Source organism: Mixophyes fleayi, chromosome 6 (genome assembly GCF_038048845.1).
Source record: "Mixophyes fleayi isolate aMixFle1 chromosome 6, aMixFle1.hap1, whole genome shotgun sequence".
NCBI classification, from domain to species: Eukaryota; Metazoa; Chordata; class Amphibia; order Anura; family Limnodynastidae; genus Mixophyes; species Mixophyes fleayi.
In genome coordinates this window covers 4,083,543-4,097,197 of record NC_134407.1, presented here as the reverse complement: position 1 = coordinate 4,097,197, position 13,655 = coordinate 4,083,543, and the positions used below count along the sequence as shown (strand labels likewise).

Here is a 13,655-nt window from a genome sequence, read left to right as displayed (position 1 = left end):
TAAATAATATATATACGCTGAAAGGTTAGGCACAGGAAGCTATACAATCCAGACACTTCCCTCAGTATTGTGTAGAGCTGAGAGCTTACTTAAAAACCTCCTTCCTGAATTGCCACAAACTTGTGAATCCTGGAAACTGGGGTCTGCCCTGCATCCACAAACTTGTCACTTCTTTCCTTAAGTCATGAGCATTTTATGTGGACTCCTGTGGGGCTTCCCATCCAAATCCAGTCTACTAATGCAACAGCGTTCGTTTACATAAAGATACGTACATACAATACACTGATTTACTGTCTGTGTGTGTTTTTATGACTCTCCACACATTATGGTAGAATGTCAAAATCCCAAAGGTTACACAGACAGTTCAGTGCTTATAAATTCGAAGGGGTATCTTAATATGTAGGCTGTATGGATAGTCATTGTTTACAGCACTAGTAAGAAATGCTGCCTTTCTTTATCTGTGGGATGTTCTGGAGCACAGGTGTGTTCATTACTGACTGACACATTGTAACAGATCCATGGGTGGTATAATGATTTGTTAGGGGTCCCCGATGACTGGGTTTTGGAAACCCTTCTCTAAGTAATTTGAATTAGATACTGTTTATTTGCCACAAATTATTTACAGTTTATACACTTTAAAACTATAAAACATAAACACATCTTTTGTTTGTATTATGTTACCATAAAAGCAATAAATGTATATTATTAATTCATAGTAATGATTGTTATGAATTGTTGGCTCTACCTATTTACTTGTGTGCAAAGTGTTTTTGTGTTCTATTTAAAAATTAGTAAATCTGGCACAAGTATGTTGGGATAAATTGGTTAGAAATATTCGGGTTCTATCATGTTCTCTCTAACAGTAATGAGTTTTGCAAACCCCATGTGAATTGCTTGGGAAGCCTTAATAAATGGCTTATTAGTGTTCATTGTGTGACATTCCTGATTTGATCCAGGCTGAATACACACAGAGGTAATTAATGTGATTCTTCCTGTCTCCTGGATTAAGGAGTAACATTGGCATCTTCCTGTGTGAGGAGGAGTTTGGTATTTGCAGCACTAAGCCCCCGTTTCTGTTTGGGTAGGAGTCTGCGTTGCACGAAGGTGGGAATCCGTGGATTTGCCTCTAAATGAAGCGTTGCCAGCTTGTGTGCTCAATGTGATCAGTCCAGACCTGTTCTATGTGTTCCCCAAGGAGAACCGAGGTGAGATAAAGGTGCAGATTATATATTCACCTCCAAATAACAGCGTCTACCCCTCCTTTGTGTAAGAGCTCCAGACCACTCTGGAGGTGTTTGATTTATTATAAAATATTTAGTATATTTGTCCCTAATATTGCTGGATGCTTGTTTATATTTGTTTTATCTCTTCTATTAAATTGGAATCTAAAACAGGTGGGTGCTGTGTTTTTGCCTCATGTCCTCCCTGGTGCCCCCAGGGTCACTTTCCTTATTCATAACTTGCTGTGTCTGTTCTAACAGTGAATGTGGGAAGACTCCAGCAAGTGATGATGGATATATTCACTCATTGCAGTGCTGAGACGGGACAGCACAGCTATAAACCATTGGTTGGCGACGCCTGTTGTGCCAAGTTTACAGGTCAGTATATAACTATATCCGAACAGAGGCGAGGACAGGAGAAACAGTTGTTTAGCTGTGTTGTATCTGTGTGGGTCCTGTACATACTATGTGCCTGCATACTGAAAGTAACATTTATCTGTTTTGTATCAGATTGTTGCCACTGGAACTTTTTTAAATCTGTACAAATTGCTATTTTCAATGGAGAAAGTATAGAATATCCCAGACATTCAATGTCTTCCATGTAGCCAATAAGTGATATGAGGTATTCCACTGCTTCATCTCTGTGGGTTAGGACTGGGAACGAAGTCCTACTACTCTGGTAGCTCACAGCCTAACGAGGATCCTGGCTCCATCACCACCTCACTAGCTACATGTGCAGATAGGATACAGGGAGGGTTGTCCACACTTAGACTTCCCCTTTTTATAAAAAAATAAATAAGTGACCATTTGCTCTGTCCAATTCCAGACTCTAGTGGTGTCGCCTTCTTTTTGTGTGTGTGCGCATGCGTATATGGACATTTCATATTGTAAAGAGTCAGGGATATTCAAAGAACAGGGGAAAACTCTATTCTCGAAATACCCGATCTAAAACAAATAAACTGCAGAGCAGTAACTGTGGGAAGCAGAGAAGCAGGGTTCCTTAAGATTTGGTTTGCATTAAAGTCTTTCCAGGGGGTTTCACTTTCTAGGGGGTGTACTTGATATTTCAGGTGCTCCCTTCTGGCTGGTCCACACCCCAGCAGGTCTTCACCAGAGTTATATAATGTCAGGTATTATGATTATTCTATAACTAGATGACATACTGGTGATCATCTCGAGCTGACCATCCAGACTCTGTAGCCCCATTGTTGGATTAACAAATAAGGGAATTTCTTACATTGTTTTCTGAAGACTTGGACTACTGATTCCTCGTAATGCACCTCCAAGGAGGAACCGTCTAACACTGGTCGACTGTGCCGAATCGATACAACATAAGGCCGCTATATTGTGGTTCTAATCCAGCAGGATTACATCCTTCCCTGTCGCAGGCAAAGTGGAAGCCTTTGTAGACAGATTCTTGTGACCTAGCCAGGAAGATCCGCAGGCAGCGCACTGTATCCAGAGAGTAAACAGCTACTTCATTAAGATTAAAAGGATGGGGACATAAGGACGGTGCCACTAACTCCTGGCTGATCTGATACCTGGAGAGCATATATTGATGAAAACAAGAACAAAGATGACCCAGGAACACTATTTACTGATCACATGAGAAGTTAATGCAGTATTTTTTTGTGCCAAAGGGATGTAGAAAGCAAACTGATCGGCATATAAAATGAGTATCTATTGGAAGCAGTGCAGTTCTAAAATGACTTCCTTCATCAAACAATTAAAATACTATACATACTGATAGGAATACCTGTCTGCGTTTGTCATTCTTCGCAGTGTGACTAAAGACCGTTTCTGAGTACTGCACGTCTTTGGCTGGAAAAGTGCAATTTGAGACACGGCATTAGAGAGTCATCAGTTAAAGTGTGGTCTGAACATAGGCATTGTATAATACTTACTTGGTTGTATGTATAGAGCCATAATGTAAGATATGTTGCTTTCTATCTACAGCGGATGGTCAGTGGTACAGAGCTGTTGTTCTGGAGGTCTCTGAGACTACAGTCAAAATCGTTTATGCTGATTACGGAAACATGGAGAGTTTGCCCTTTTCCTGCCTTCTTCCCATAAAGGAAAACTTCCTAAATCCTCCAATGCAGATCACAAAATGTAGCTTAGCAGGTGAGATGTTTCTTTTTAAACAACTGGCTACCATTAAATAGAATAGTCCAGAACATACATATTTTCCAATACAACATGTTACATGAGCTAGTTATAAGATACTTGATACTGGTGAAATCCTGTTCAGTTTAGTTGCTCTGGGTAACACACACTTCACCTGCAGCTTTGTACTGGGAAGGTTTGGCTCCTACCACTTCAGACTATTTTGTGTTATCTTCTCTGCCGCTGTTGGCTTCATGCACAATTTAAACACTTCCTGCAGGCAGCTTATTGATTCAGTTATGTGAGAGAAGTACTGTTTAGTGCTGCTGTTGGATGCTTACATGGGGGTGATGGTAGTTGTAGTTTACTGACACAAACATTACAATCAAAGCTATTATGTTACTGCAAGATTTTGAAAATATACAAAGGCAGAAAACTGTTACTTAGCTTTATTCTAGAGAAGTCGAACAATCATCTTTCTCTTTTCCTCCCTATAGATGTGATCCCAGTTACTGAGCAATGGTCTCCTGAAGCTACACAAGCATTACGTTCTCTATTAGTGGGGGCTGAGGTGTCCATCACAGCCCTGTCAGTAACCACTGGGACATATTCGGTGTCTGTGGAGAAGGTGCAGGAAACGGGACCTATACGTCTGTCTGAGAAGCTGATAACGGATGGTCTAGCAAGATGCAGACCCTCAATGCCTGTCACACGTGGCTGTCCAGGTGGGCAGTACCTCATATACAGCTATATACAGTGATGAAGCATTTTCTCACATCTTCCTTCTTTCTCATGTTTCTTACTATGTGACCATGCCCCTCCCGCCCCCACTGCTGGTCCCTAACTACCGTTACTGGGGATCTCTGCTGGAAGACTCCAGTGATGATGTATGGGTGACTCTGCCCGTACACCACGTGACCCTGCTGTCACTTCTAGCTCTGGTTCCTGCACTTTGTTGCCAGCTTCCTCTCGGCGTGTAATGTAAATAGTATCTATTATTGTCAGTTGTTTTATAATCCATTTTATAACACTTGTTATGTGTCAATTTCAGAGCGAGGTGGATGTTGCTGCCGTGACCTCCAGAAGAGAGTAAGTCAGTTTCAGGGCTTGTACTTTGTTTTTTCTGGCACCCTCTATTAATAAGAGTATATTGTACATCTATAGTAGGTGGGATAATGGTCTGTGGTCTCCCAGTGACTACTTTCCCCACCTGGATGACTGGTATGGGCTTCTCAACTGAGGGAGCTGGGAATCCGCTGGCACACGCCCCTCTGCCAGTGCTGTTACATAAGCTAGAGAACATATCCGTGTATAGGACACTGACCACAAGCAGAGAGCCGTAGTACCCATAAATATAGATAGTTCTGACTCAAGTCTTTTATTCTTTTATATTTTTATTCCTCCCAATTCTTTGGTTTGAAGTCTCCATTGAAAACTCTGCACAGTTTAATTATTTTTTTACTTTGTTTACTTGGAGAATTAATTTTCCAAATGACCCTAACAACTTGCCTCTCTAAATTATACAGTGATCTGCCTGACTTTTGTGTCAGTCACATAATAAATGTGCCTGATTCAAAAGTAAATAAATTATTTTATACGGTAGTTATTGGCTATCCCTTTCATATATATATATATATATTTATTTATTCTACTATATAAATGCCTAGTGGCGTGTGTAGAAAAAAAAACCCAAGCTGCAGCGCCACCTGCTGGGCAGAGTTATACACTGACCTATATATTTCTTGAAGGAGAAGTGACAGTTGGGAGTGGTTGGTGGTTGCCGGGGGTGACAGTGGGGAGTTTTTAACACCTTAAGTAGCTTGATTTGACTAGAATGCATGAGTATCATGCACGGGTTAACTGACCTACTAAATTCTTAGTGTGTGTGTGGAAAAAAAAACTCAAAAAGGGCTGAAATTTGGTATACTGACATTATTGACGAGTTGAGAGGTCAAACTCATTTTCGTGATGTAATTTTACCTCATGAACACACATGTGTACAGTGGCGGATCCAGGGGGGTGCGATCGGGGCAATCGCCCCCCCCCCCAGCAGGGGTTTGCTGCCGACGGCTGCACAGTATGTGCAGGTCCGTTTGGCAGTGACAGTGTGCTGCCCGGCTGCTCTGATTGTGTTTTAAACACACTGTCCCTGCCTGTCACTGCCGAGCGGACCTGCACATACTGTGCAGCCTCAGAAGTCGGAAAGGGGGCGGGGCCTAAATCGCCCCGTCCTAACATCCCCCCGGGGAACAAACATTTTCTAGATCCGCCCCTGCATGTGTAGCGGCGTGTGTTAGTGTGTATGTGCCTGTGGAAAAAACTATTTTCTCAGAAAGAGCTCATCCGAATGACCTGAAATTTGGTATACTGACATTATTTGACAAAAAAATTAGAATAGTGAAGTCAGTTAACTTCCATCATACCCCCTTCCCCCCGTGGGAGGGGTAGTAAAGGCTAAATTTACGAGTTGAGGGCTCAAAATCATTTTCGTGAGGTAATTTTACCTCATGAACACACATGTGTAGTATATTACTGTGCTACCCGCCTTCCTAACAACTTGGCAAACACCTAGTAATACTACTCACGCCTTCCTAACAAGTCGCCAAAAATTACTACTCACGCTCTGCTGACAAGTCAGCAAAAAACTAATACTGACGCTTTCCTAAGAAGTCAGCAAAAATTACTACTCCGCGCTGTACTAATAAGTCCGCGAAATATAAAGCACAATCCAACTTCTATAGCCCTCACTATAAAACAATAGCAAACAAATTCATTATCTTATTTTAATATTTTTATTCTTATTTAAATGGGGAGATCAAAAAAATACGCAAATGAACAAGAGAGGTGAAGGGGGAAAACTGCGCAAATCAAGAGAGAGTCAGAGTGAAGATATGCGAGAGCAAGAAAGAGAGGCAAATAGAAATGCAATGAGACAGTTAAGGGAAAGTCAGACTGAAGAGTTGAGTTGAGTTTTTGAATACGTTGACTCCTTCCGGAATGCCAAGGCACAGATTAAGATTGAAAGTTGGAAGCATTATTATGCTATTGAGACATCTGAATGTTAAGAGAGGACTGTGCAATGGCACTCGATTAGTAGTGACAGCACTGAAAACGAATGTGATACAAGCAGAAGTTTTGACTGGCTCTGCTGAAGGAGAGAAGGTGATGATACCTCGGATTGACTTATGTCCATCCAAAACAGGACTGCCGTTTAAGCTAAGACGGCGGCAGTTCCCTTTGAAGGCGGCATTTGCTATGACCATTAACAAGTCACAGGGTCAAACACTTGACCGTGTGGGTATTTATTTACCAGAGCCTGTTTTTGGTCATGGACAATTGTTTGTCGCATTTTCATGAGTACGGAGAAGCAGTGATGTGAAAGTGCAGGTTATGAATACTGGCCTTCAAGGAAGACTGATTGAGCACAGCGATAAGGTGTTTAGCAGAAAAGTTGTGTATCGAGAGGTTTTAGAACAGTAAGACGATGGAGATGAAGGATGTGGCGATGAAGATGAAGGATGAGGTGATGGAGAAAAATGATGAGGTGGTGACATGTGGACAAAACCACGTTAAAAAAGGGCGCTTACGTCGGGAAGTAACGCTCTTCCCCAGAGGAGGCCTGGGCTATGGCCCAAATGCATTACAAGAACTTAAAAGGCGTTGGGGGAATTTATTAGAATTCCTATCTCCAAATCTAAGAAAGCTACATTATTGTCAGTGGCGGTTGAAGTACACATGTCACTGGTTGTTGAAATAATGGATCTAAAGTGCCTAATTATATATACCTTATAAGGTGACTCATCCAGTGAATGAACGGTTAAGGGTTCTTGTTAGAGGATGGTGTCTGTAGATACAACATAAAGCTGCTTTGACACATGTACCATCCTCATGACTGTCTACTTTCAAATAAATTCTTGGTTTAAATATTGAAGTGATAGTTAGAATTGTACAACCAAAAACAGGAGAGGTGCAGAAATTGCCAGTGGTTGAGCGCACAAAGCCAGCATATGAACACACAAGTCCAGTGAAAAAACAATGTTACTTTAATAAAACAAAGGCAACAGATTAACTAACATAGATGGTATGTTCAATCAAGTTTTAATATGTTAAAATTAAAAATGTTCATTCACTGGACGATTTACCCTAAATATATTCTCAGTGTAGCACAGTCATAGGACCAGTGTGCACCAAACCACTCCATAGACCCTGCATCCCTTCACACAGCACACAGTGGTCTCTGTGTCACCCATACCTCTACATGCTGCACATTCACAGTTCTACCAACTGCTCCATCACTCCTGGCCCCATGTTTTGAAGTACATACTGTCAGGATTTTTTGTTTCTTAAAAGTCCCTTTATCCAATCCTTTCTGAACTGCTAGTTCTATCATTTTTTTTATTGTTAGGGAAGAACTTGTCTCTTGAAGGACTGCTGAACCCAAAATACAACTTGTATTATGTACACGAGCTGGTAATAACATTCACCAGTATACAAATTATATAAATTCATGTGACATAGCTGGAGAGATGTCACATCTTCATCAATGCTGAGACAATAGGCGCTCGTGGGACTCTGAGTTGAGATGGGACTAGTGCTGGTAGGTGGGATAGATTAGGGTGGTTGGTGAGCGCTTTGAAGGTGAGTCTTATGAATTGAATTGTGGATGTAATGGGGAGCCAGTTTATGGACTTGCAGATGGTGCAAGGAATGTGGAGCACCGAGAGGGGAAGATCAGTCTTCCTGCAGAATTTAGGATGGATTTTATAGGGCGAAGGCCAGGTATCAGTAGTCAAGGGGGGCAATCGTGATAATGCATAAGGGTTTTGGTTACATAAATGGGAGTGGGGCTTTTTTTCGGGAAATGTTTTGAAGGAGGAAGTGATGGGACTGTGCAAGAGACTAGTGGGTGGAGTGCAGTAGAGGGTGGAGTTGAGGATGACACAGGAAGCAAGCTTCTGGAACAGGAAAGAGTGATGTCAACTGTGAGGAAGATTAGAGGTGGGAGAGTGACACTAGGAGGAGGGGAGATGGTGAGCTCTGTTTTGCTGCACATTCTGAGCATTTAGGTAGCATGGGTACATCCAGGTGGAGATAGTAGAGAGGCAGTTGGACAAATTGGGATAAAAGAGGAGGAGAGAGGTCAGGGGAGGAGCGGTGATTTGGGTGTTTTCTGCATGTAGATGGTAGTGGTGGCCAAAGGAATGTATTCATCACAGAGAGAAAAGCAGAGGGCTGACATATGGGACGGGGGGGGGGGGGGGATTGTCCAGGAGTGGAGACACTGAAGGAGCGTTTAGAAAGGTAGGAGGTGAACCAGGAGAGAACAGTGTTATGAAGGACAGTGAGTGTAGGGTGTCTAGGAGAAAATAGAGGGTGACCAATTGTAATCAAAAGCAGCAGCCAGATCATGGAGGATGAGTTGGGCCGTGAGTGGATCATTGGGCACTTTAGTGAGGGCAGACTTCATGGAGTGTAGAGGGAGGAAGCCCAACTGTGGAGAGTGAGTGGATCAAGCCACTCAAGTATTTACATTTTGTTGTATATGAGCTAATGTTCTCTGTCTTCAGTCGTATCTATATAAGGCTGATTGATACATTTTCATCTCTGTAGTTCTTTTATTTTGTACTTGTGAAAGTGACATTATTGGTAAAGTAAACTATTTATATGCTGCGCTTTGCTAGTCATGTCCTCCATGGGCTGATTTACGGGACCATACCGTTTATTTCTCCACGGTTGGCCCTTCATGCCCCAGTTCATCATTGTCTTTAATATTACTAATATGCGGTGGTGTTGGCAGCAGGAGGGTACCTAGCGTTTCATCCTACAGTCACCGTGGACACAGTCATCTTGTGGACTGAAACAATATACATGAGAATGCAGGCAGTCACTATACTGGGATATACCTGATAGAGGCTTCATGCCTCATATGTTGGTGCTGTCATGTAGTTACTAGTGAGATGTTAGGCTGAGTCTGGGGCAGACAGAAAGTGCCGCTTCCACTAAGCTGTGCTATGTCGGTGCATCCAGTACTGACCGCTTTACTGTCTCCCTGATTTATTCATAGTCATATAACAAGATAATGTGAATTCCTGTACATAGAGAATGTTGTACAGCATATGAATGAGTTTTCACAGTGATGGCAAAGTACAGATAAGTTACTGCAGTCAGGTTGTACTACAAGCATAAGCGTTATGTTTATTTTAATGCATAACAACAAACCCACATGTGTCTAGACCCTTCTTATCTTGTGTGCTCGGTGCTGTGCTTGGACTTGCCGTGGAATATCTCTGCAGCGTGTTTCTGGTGTATGCGGGGACTGTAATTGAAAGACGAGTTGTTTACAGGACTAGCGGTACAATAGGTTTTAGTTAACACAATTCAAATATATACTGTTGTAAGCAGTAATGGTATGTTATAGATACACTTGTTACATTCTATGAAAAATTATCAAAAGATTAGTGAAACTAAAGATAACAGATTGTGGGGGGATTAATATTGTTAGCGACGCTGTGTAAGTCAGTTGTCGGACAGGCAGAGGGCCTCACGGAGATCACAGTTGTATGAACTCTGCTGCAGAATTGTATTTTTGAGTCTGTGACGTTTTAGCACCAGGTGCAGGGGACAGAATTAGCCCACCCTCTGCAGAGTACAAATTTAAACATTTCTGCACATTTTAATGCACGGTTACTATTTTATTTGCTGACTATAACAGATTGAAACAAAGACACAGTGACTGGGACATGTGCAAGAGTTTGGCTCCGTTGTTTCATTAATACCTTTTTAAGGGCTAAGCAACTGATTGACTAATTATGTCTTAAATTAAAATAGGTGACGATAATTCCAGAGTCTGATTCTACTAACCTCTCAGGATGTTGAGCCTGCTCGTAACACTAAGAGCTCCTCTAAGTGAGGACTAGAAACTGAAGGTATTTGACTGCTACTAAGCGGGGGAAGGCTGTAAAGAATATCTAGATTCTTGATCTTGGTATTTCCACTCACTGAAACAATAAGAATTGGAAGTAAAAATTAACAAGATCTGGAAGACCCAGAAAAATCTCTGATTGATCTGCTTGTAAACTGGTGTGTTATGTCACTCTAGAGGCCCTGTAGAAAGGTTTAGCTGACCCCCAGATTAGGGATCCATCATACAGCACTTCTTACATTGCAAAGCTCAATGTCTGAGGTATGGGAGAGAGTACCTGGGCAACACAGTAACATTTTTGTTTCATCCGTCCACAGCACTTTGTTCCCAAAAGTTTGTTTTGTCACAACCACAATAGTAACATTTAGAGCAAAACAGGTGAAGCATATGAAGACGGTCCTGGCGCTTGCTGGGCATTATTGGGCGCCCTGAAGCTTTCGTCACAACTATTGAACCTCTCTCCTTGAAGTTCTTGATGATCCGATAAATGGTTGATTTAGGTGCAATCTTACTAGTAGCACTATCCTTGCCTGTGAAGCCCTTTTTTTGCAAAGCAATGATGACTGCACGTGTTTCCTTGCAGGTAACCATGGTTAACAGAGAAAGAACAATGAGTTCAAGCACCACCCTCCTTTTAAAGCTTCCAGTCTGTTGTTCTAGCTCAATCAGCATGACAGAGTGATCTCCAGCCTTGTCCCCGTCAACACTCTCCCTTGTGTTAACGAGAGAATCACTGACCTGATGTCAGCTGGTCCTTTTGTGGCAGGGCTGAAATGCTGTTTAAATGTTTTTTGGGATAAAGTTCATTGTCTTGGCAAAGAGGGAAAAATTAATTGCAATTCATCTGATCACTCCATGACATTCTGGGGTATATGCAAATTGCCATCATAAAAAGTGAGGCAGCAGACTTTGTGAAAAATAATATTTGTGTCATTCTCAAAACTTTTGGCCATGACTATTCTGCATATGCATCTATGGCCCATTTATGTAAATATGCTGCACTTAGCATTTGGACATTTTGCAACATTACAACATCGTTAAAGAGGACAGATTTACGTTTACTTTAATAATTGGATATATCAGTGATTAACGTTGAAGGGCAACAAATGCAAAATTAAGAGACTGATACCATCTTAGTCAGCAAAATATTTTCACATCTGGTGGGTTTTCACCCCTTCATGACCAAACCAATTTTATGTTTTGGTGATCTGTCGCTGAGAATAATTGTTTAAGGAGAAGTGGGGATTTGTTTTTTGCCAATATATATTGTATGTCTCTTATGTGCTAAGAAAAATTGCAAAAAAAAATACAATTTTCCATAAAATAAAAATTTAAGTAAAATAGACCATAGTTACTGTGTGAGCTTAAATATTTACACAAAAATGTAAACTCCTGACTTCAGCAATACTAAATACAGTACTTTATGTGAGGTCTGATGTAGCTACGAGGCCCAGGAACAGAGGTGCCCATGTCAATGTTAAATTTTAGTTTTTCACTTCCTGATAGTTAGCTGTGATTGTTTTACTTATCTTAGATCAGCTCGGTGTACTATAGAAACATAGGCGATATTACATTCTCATGGCTGCAGTCTGCACATGTGTGTTGGCAGTGTGTAGTTAGATCGGTCGTTGGCAGGAACATGTAGTTAAACTGAGTGAGGTCCCAGACTTTTCATAGTCTGTTTTACTAAACTTGAAAGTATACCTGAAGCAACATCTCATCTCATCCCAGATTTAGGTGTGGCTTGCAGTCTCCTAAGTAACATCAATATTCTGTATAAATTGGCCGGCTTTATACATACGTGACCAGAACCTAATTAGAACAATATTGTTTCTGATGTAGGAGTTTGGTAAAATTATAACTGCGTTATTTTACCGATTCTGGTAGTGCCGAACTAACAACCACGTTCTGCTGACCGGACACTTTCTGTTCTTTCCTTTGTACAGGTTGAGAAACTGGAGCTGATACTTCTCAGTCTACTGAAGGAGGAAAAGATGAAATGAGCGACTGATCCCCAGAATCCCAGCCAATCTGTGCCTAGCCTGGTCAATTAGGGGATATAGAATCTCATTATTAGAGGGCGCTTATTAGTATGTTCAGAGTTTTACTTTGGTTGAGATGTTCCACTGACCTCATATCTTCCATAATGTTTTACATGTCCTTGTGCTGTTATTATGATCCTTACACTGCAGGTCACCTTTATCTCCAAATATTGAAATGTATTCATATAACTGATGATGCTGTTCTGTTCTGATATAACAAAGCTATAGTGGGTCATCTCATTGCCAACACGTTAAGGGGAGAGTTGCCTTTTTTGTTTCTATGTAACCTTTATTTCTGTAAACTGGCTGCAGAAGATGCAGCACTGTAGAAGCTGTAACAAGATGTTTATACTGTAAGTAAGAGCGTATAATACTACATTATTATAGGTGTTCCTGAACAGTAACATCTATAAGTTTAATAGGAAGTGGCCACTAGTACTGTTCATTAGACTTTCACCCAATTCCTGTCATCTGTCGTCATAGTTTGGATAAAAGGTTTAGAAAGTGCAAATAAGAATCTCTTTAGAGCACACTTAATGTGTAAGAGAGCAGCTGCCATTCTTGTGTTTATTTTCTCTTCTCAGTATGAATATGGCAGATTTTGGGTTTTATACATCATGAACAAGCCTTTATTCGACTATCTAGATTTGTGAAATTGGTGACTATCCGGTGTCCTCTCACCTCACCGGGAACATTTTGTTTCTTTTGATGTTAAAGAAGTTACAGGGCAGGGTTTCCTTGAACATAAGAAATTCAAATTATTTGTAGCAAGTATAGTGTTATTCAGAGGATTTAAGATTTTTATTTATAGCTTTATTTTGTGTTAGGATTTGACAAATGGCTTAAAACTTTGGATTTTTCTTTCTTGTTTGTGTTAAACTGTTCTCAAAATTGCTTATTTGTGCACTGTGTATTTCTTTACCTACTAATGTTAGACATGTATATGTTATCTGAATATCCTAAATCAGCAGAGATTTACCTGGATCTCCTGTACTGATTGTGCTAGTGGATCCACTGTTATACCTGGAAGCCTTTGCACAGCCAGAGTCTATTATAAATATAATGGGATCTTCGCAGTTTAACCCTTCATGTAACTGCAGAGACACGTAATGCTGGAAAATGATGCGATTGCAGTCCGTTTTACAGATGTGTGCGGCCATGTAATGCAGCCGCTCGACTTGCACGCCCAAACCAGTAAAATGCGTGAGTTCAAACCTGTCACTCAGGCTGAGCTGTGCAGTCTGTAATATAAAAATAAACAACAAAGCCAAATTGCGCTCTAAAAAACAAACACCCCACTCCACCCATGAGTCACACCCACAAAACTTAATATAAAAATGCAATAACAAGCTGCACGGTCCTAAA

General features: G+C 41.0%; 1 protein-coding gene across 1 annotated transcript in view; it reads left to right on the top strand.

Moving 5' to 3' along the window:
• Positions 1-13,184, top strand: part of TDRD1 (tudor domain containing 1) — a 54,422-nt gene extending 41,238 nt beyond the window's left edge. The window contains exons 19-24 of the mRNA XM_075215633.1: positions 1,086-1,205; positions 1,482-1,598; positions 3,177-3,344; positions 3,824-4,051; positions 4,378-4,415; positions 12,195-13,184. Coding sequence (XP_075071734.1) covers positions 1,086-1,205; positions 1,482-1,598; positions 3,177-3,344; positions 3,824-4,051; positions 4,378-4,415; positions 12,195-12,251 — 728 coding nt within the window. The 3' untranslated portion in view covers positions 12,252-13,184. The remainder of the gene's footprint in view (positions 1-1,085; positions 1,206-1,481; positions 1,599-3,176; positions 3,345-3,823; positions 4,052-4,377; positions 4,416-12,194) is intronic.
• The last annotated feature ends 471 nt before the right edge of the window (positions 13,185-13,655 follow it).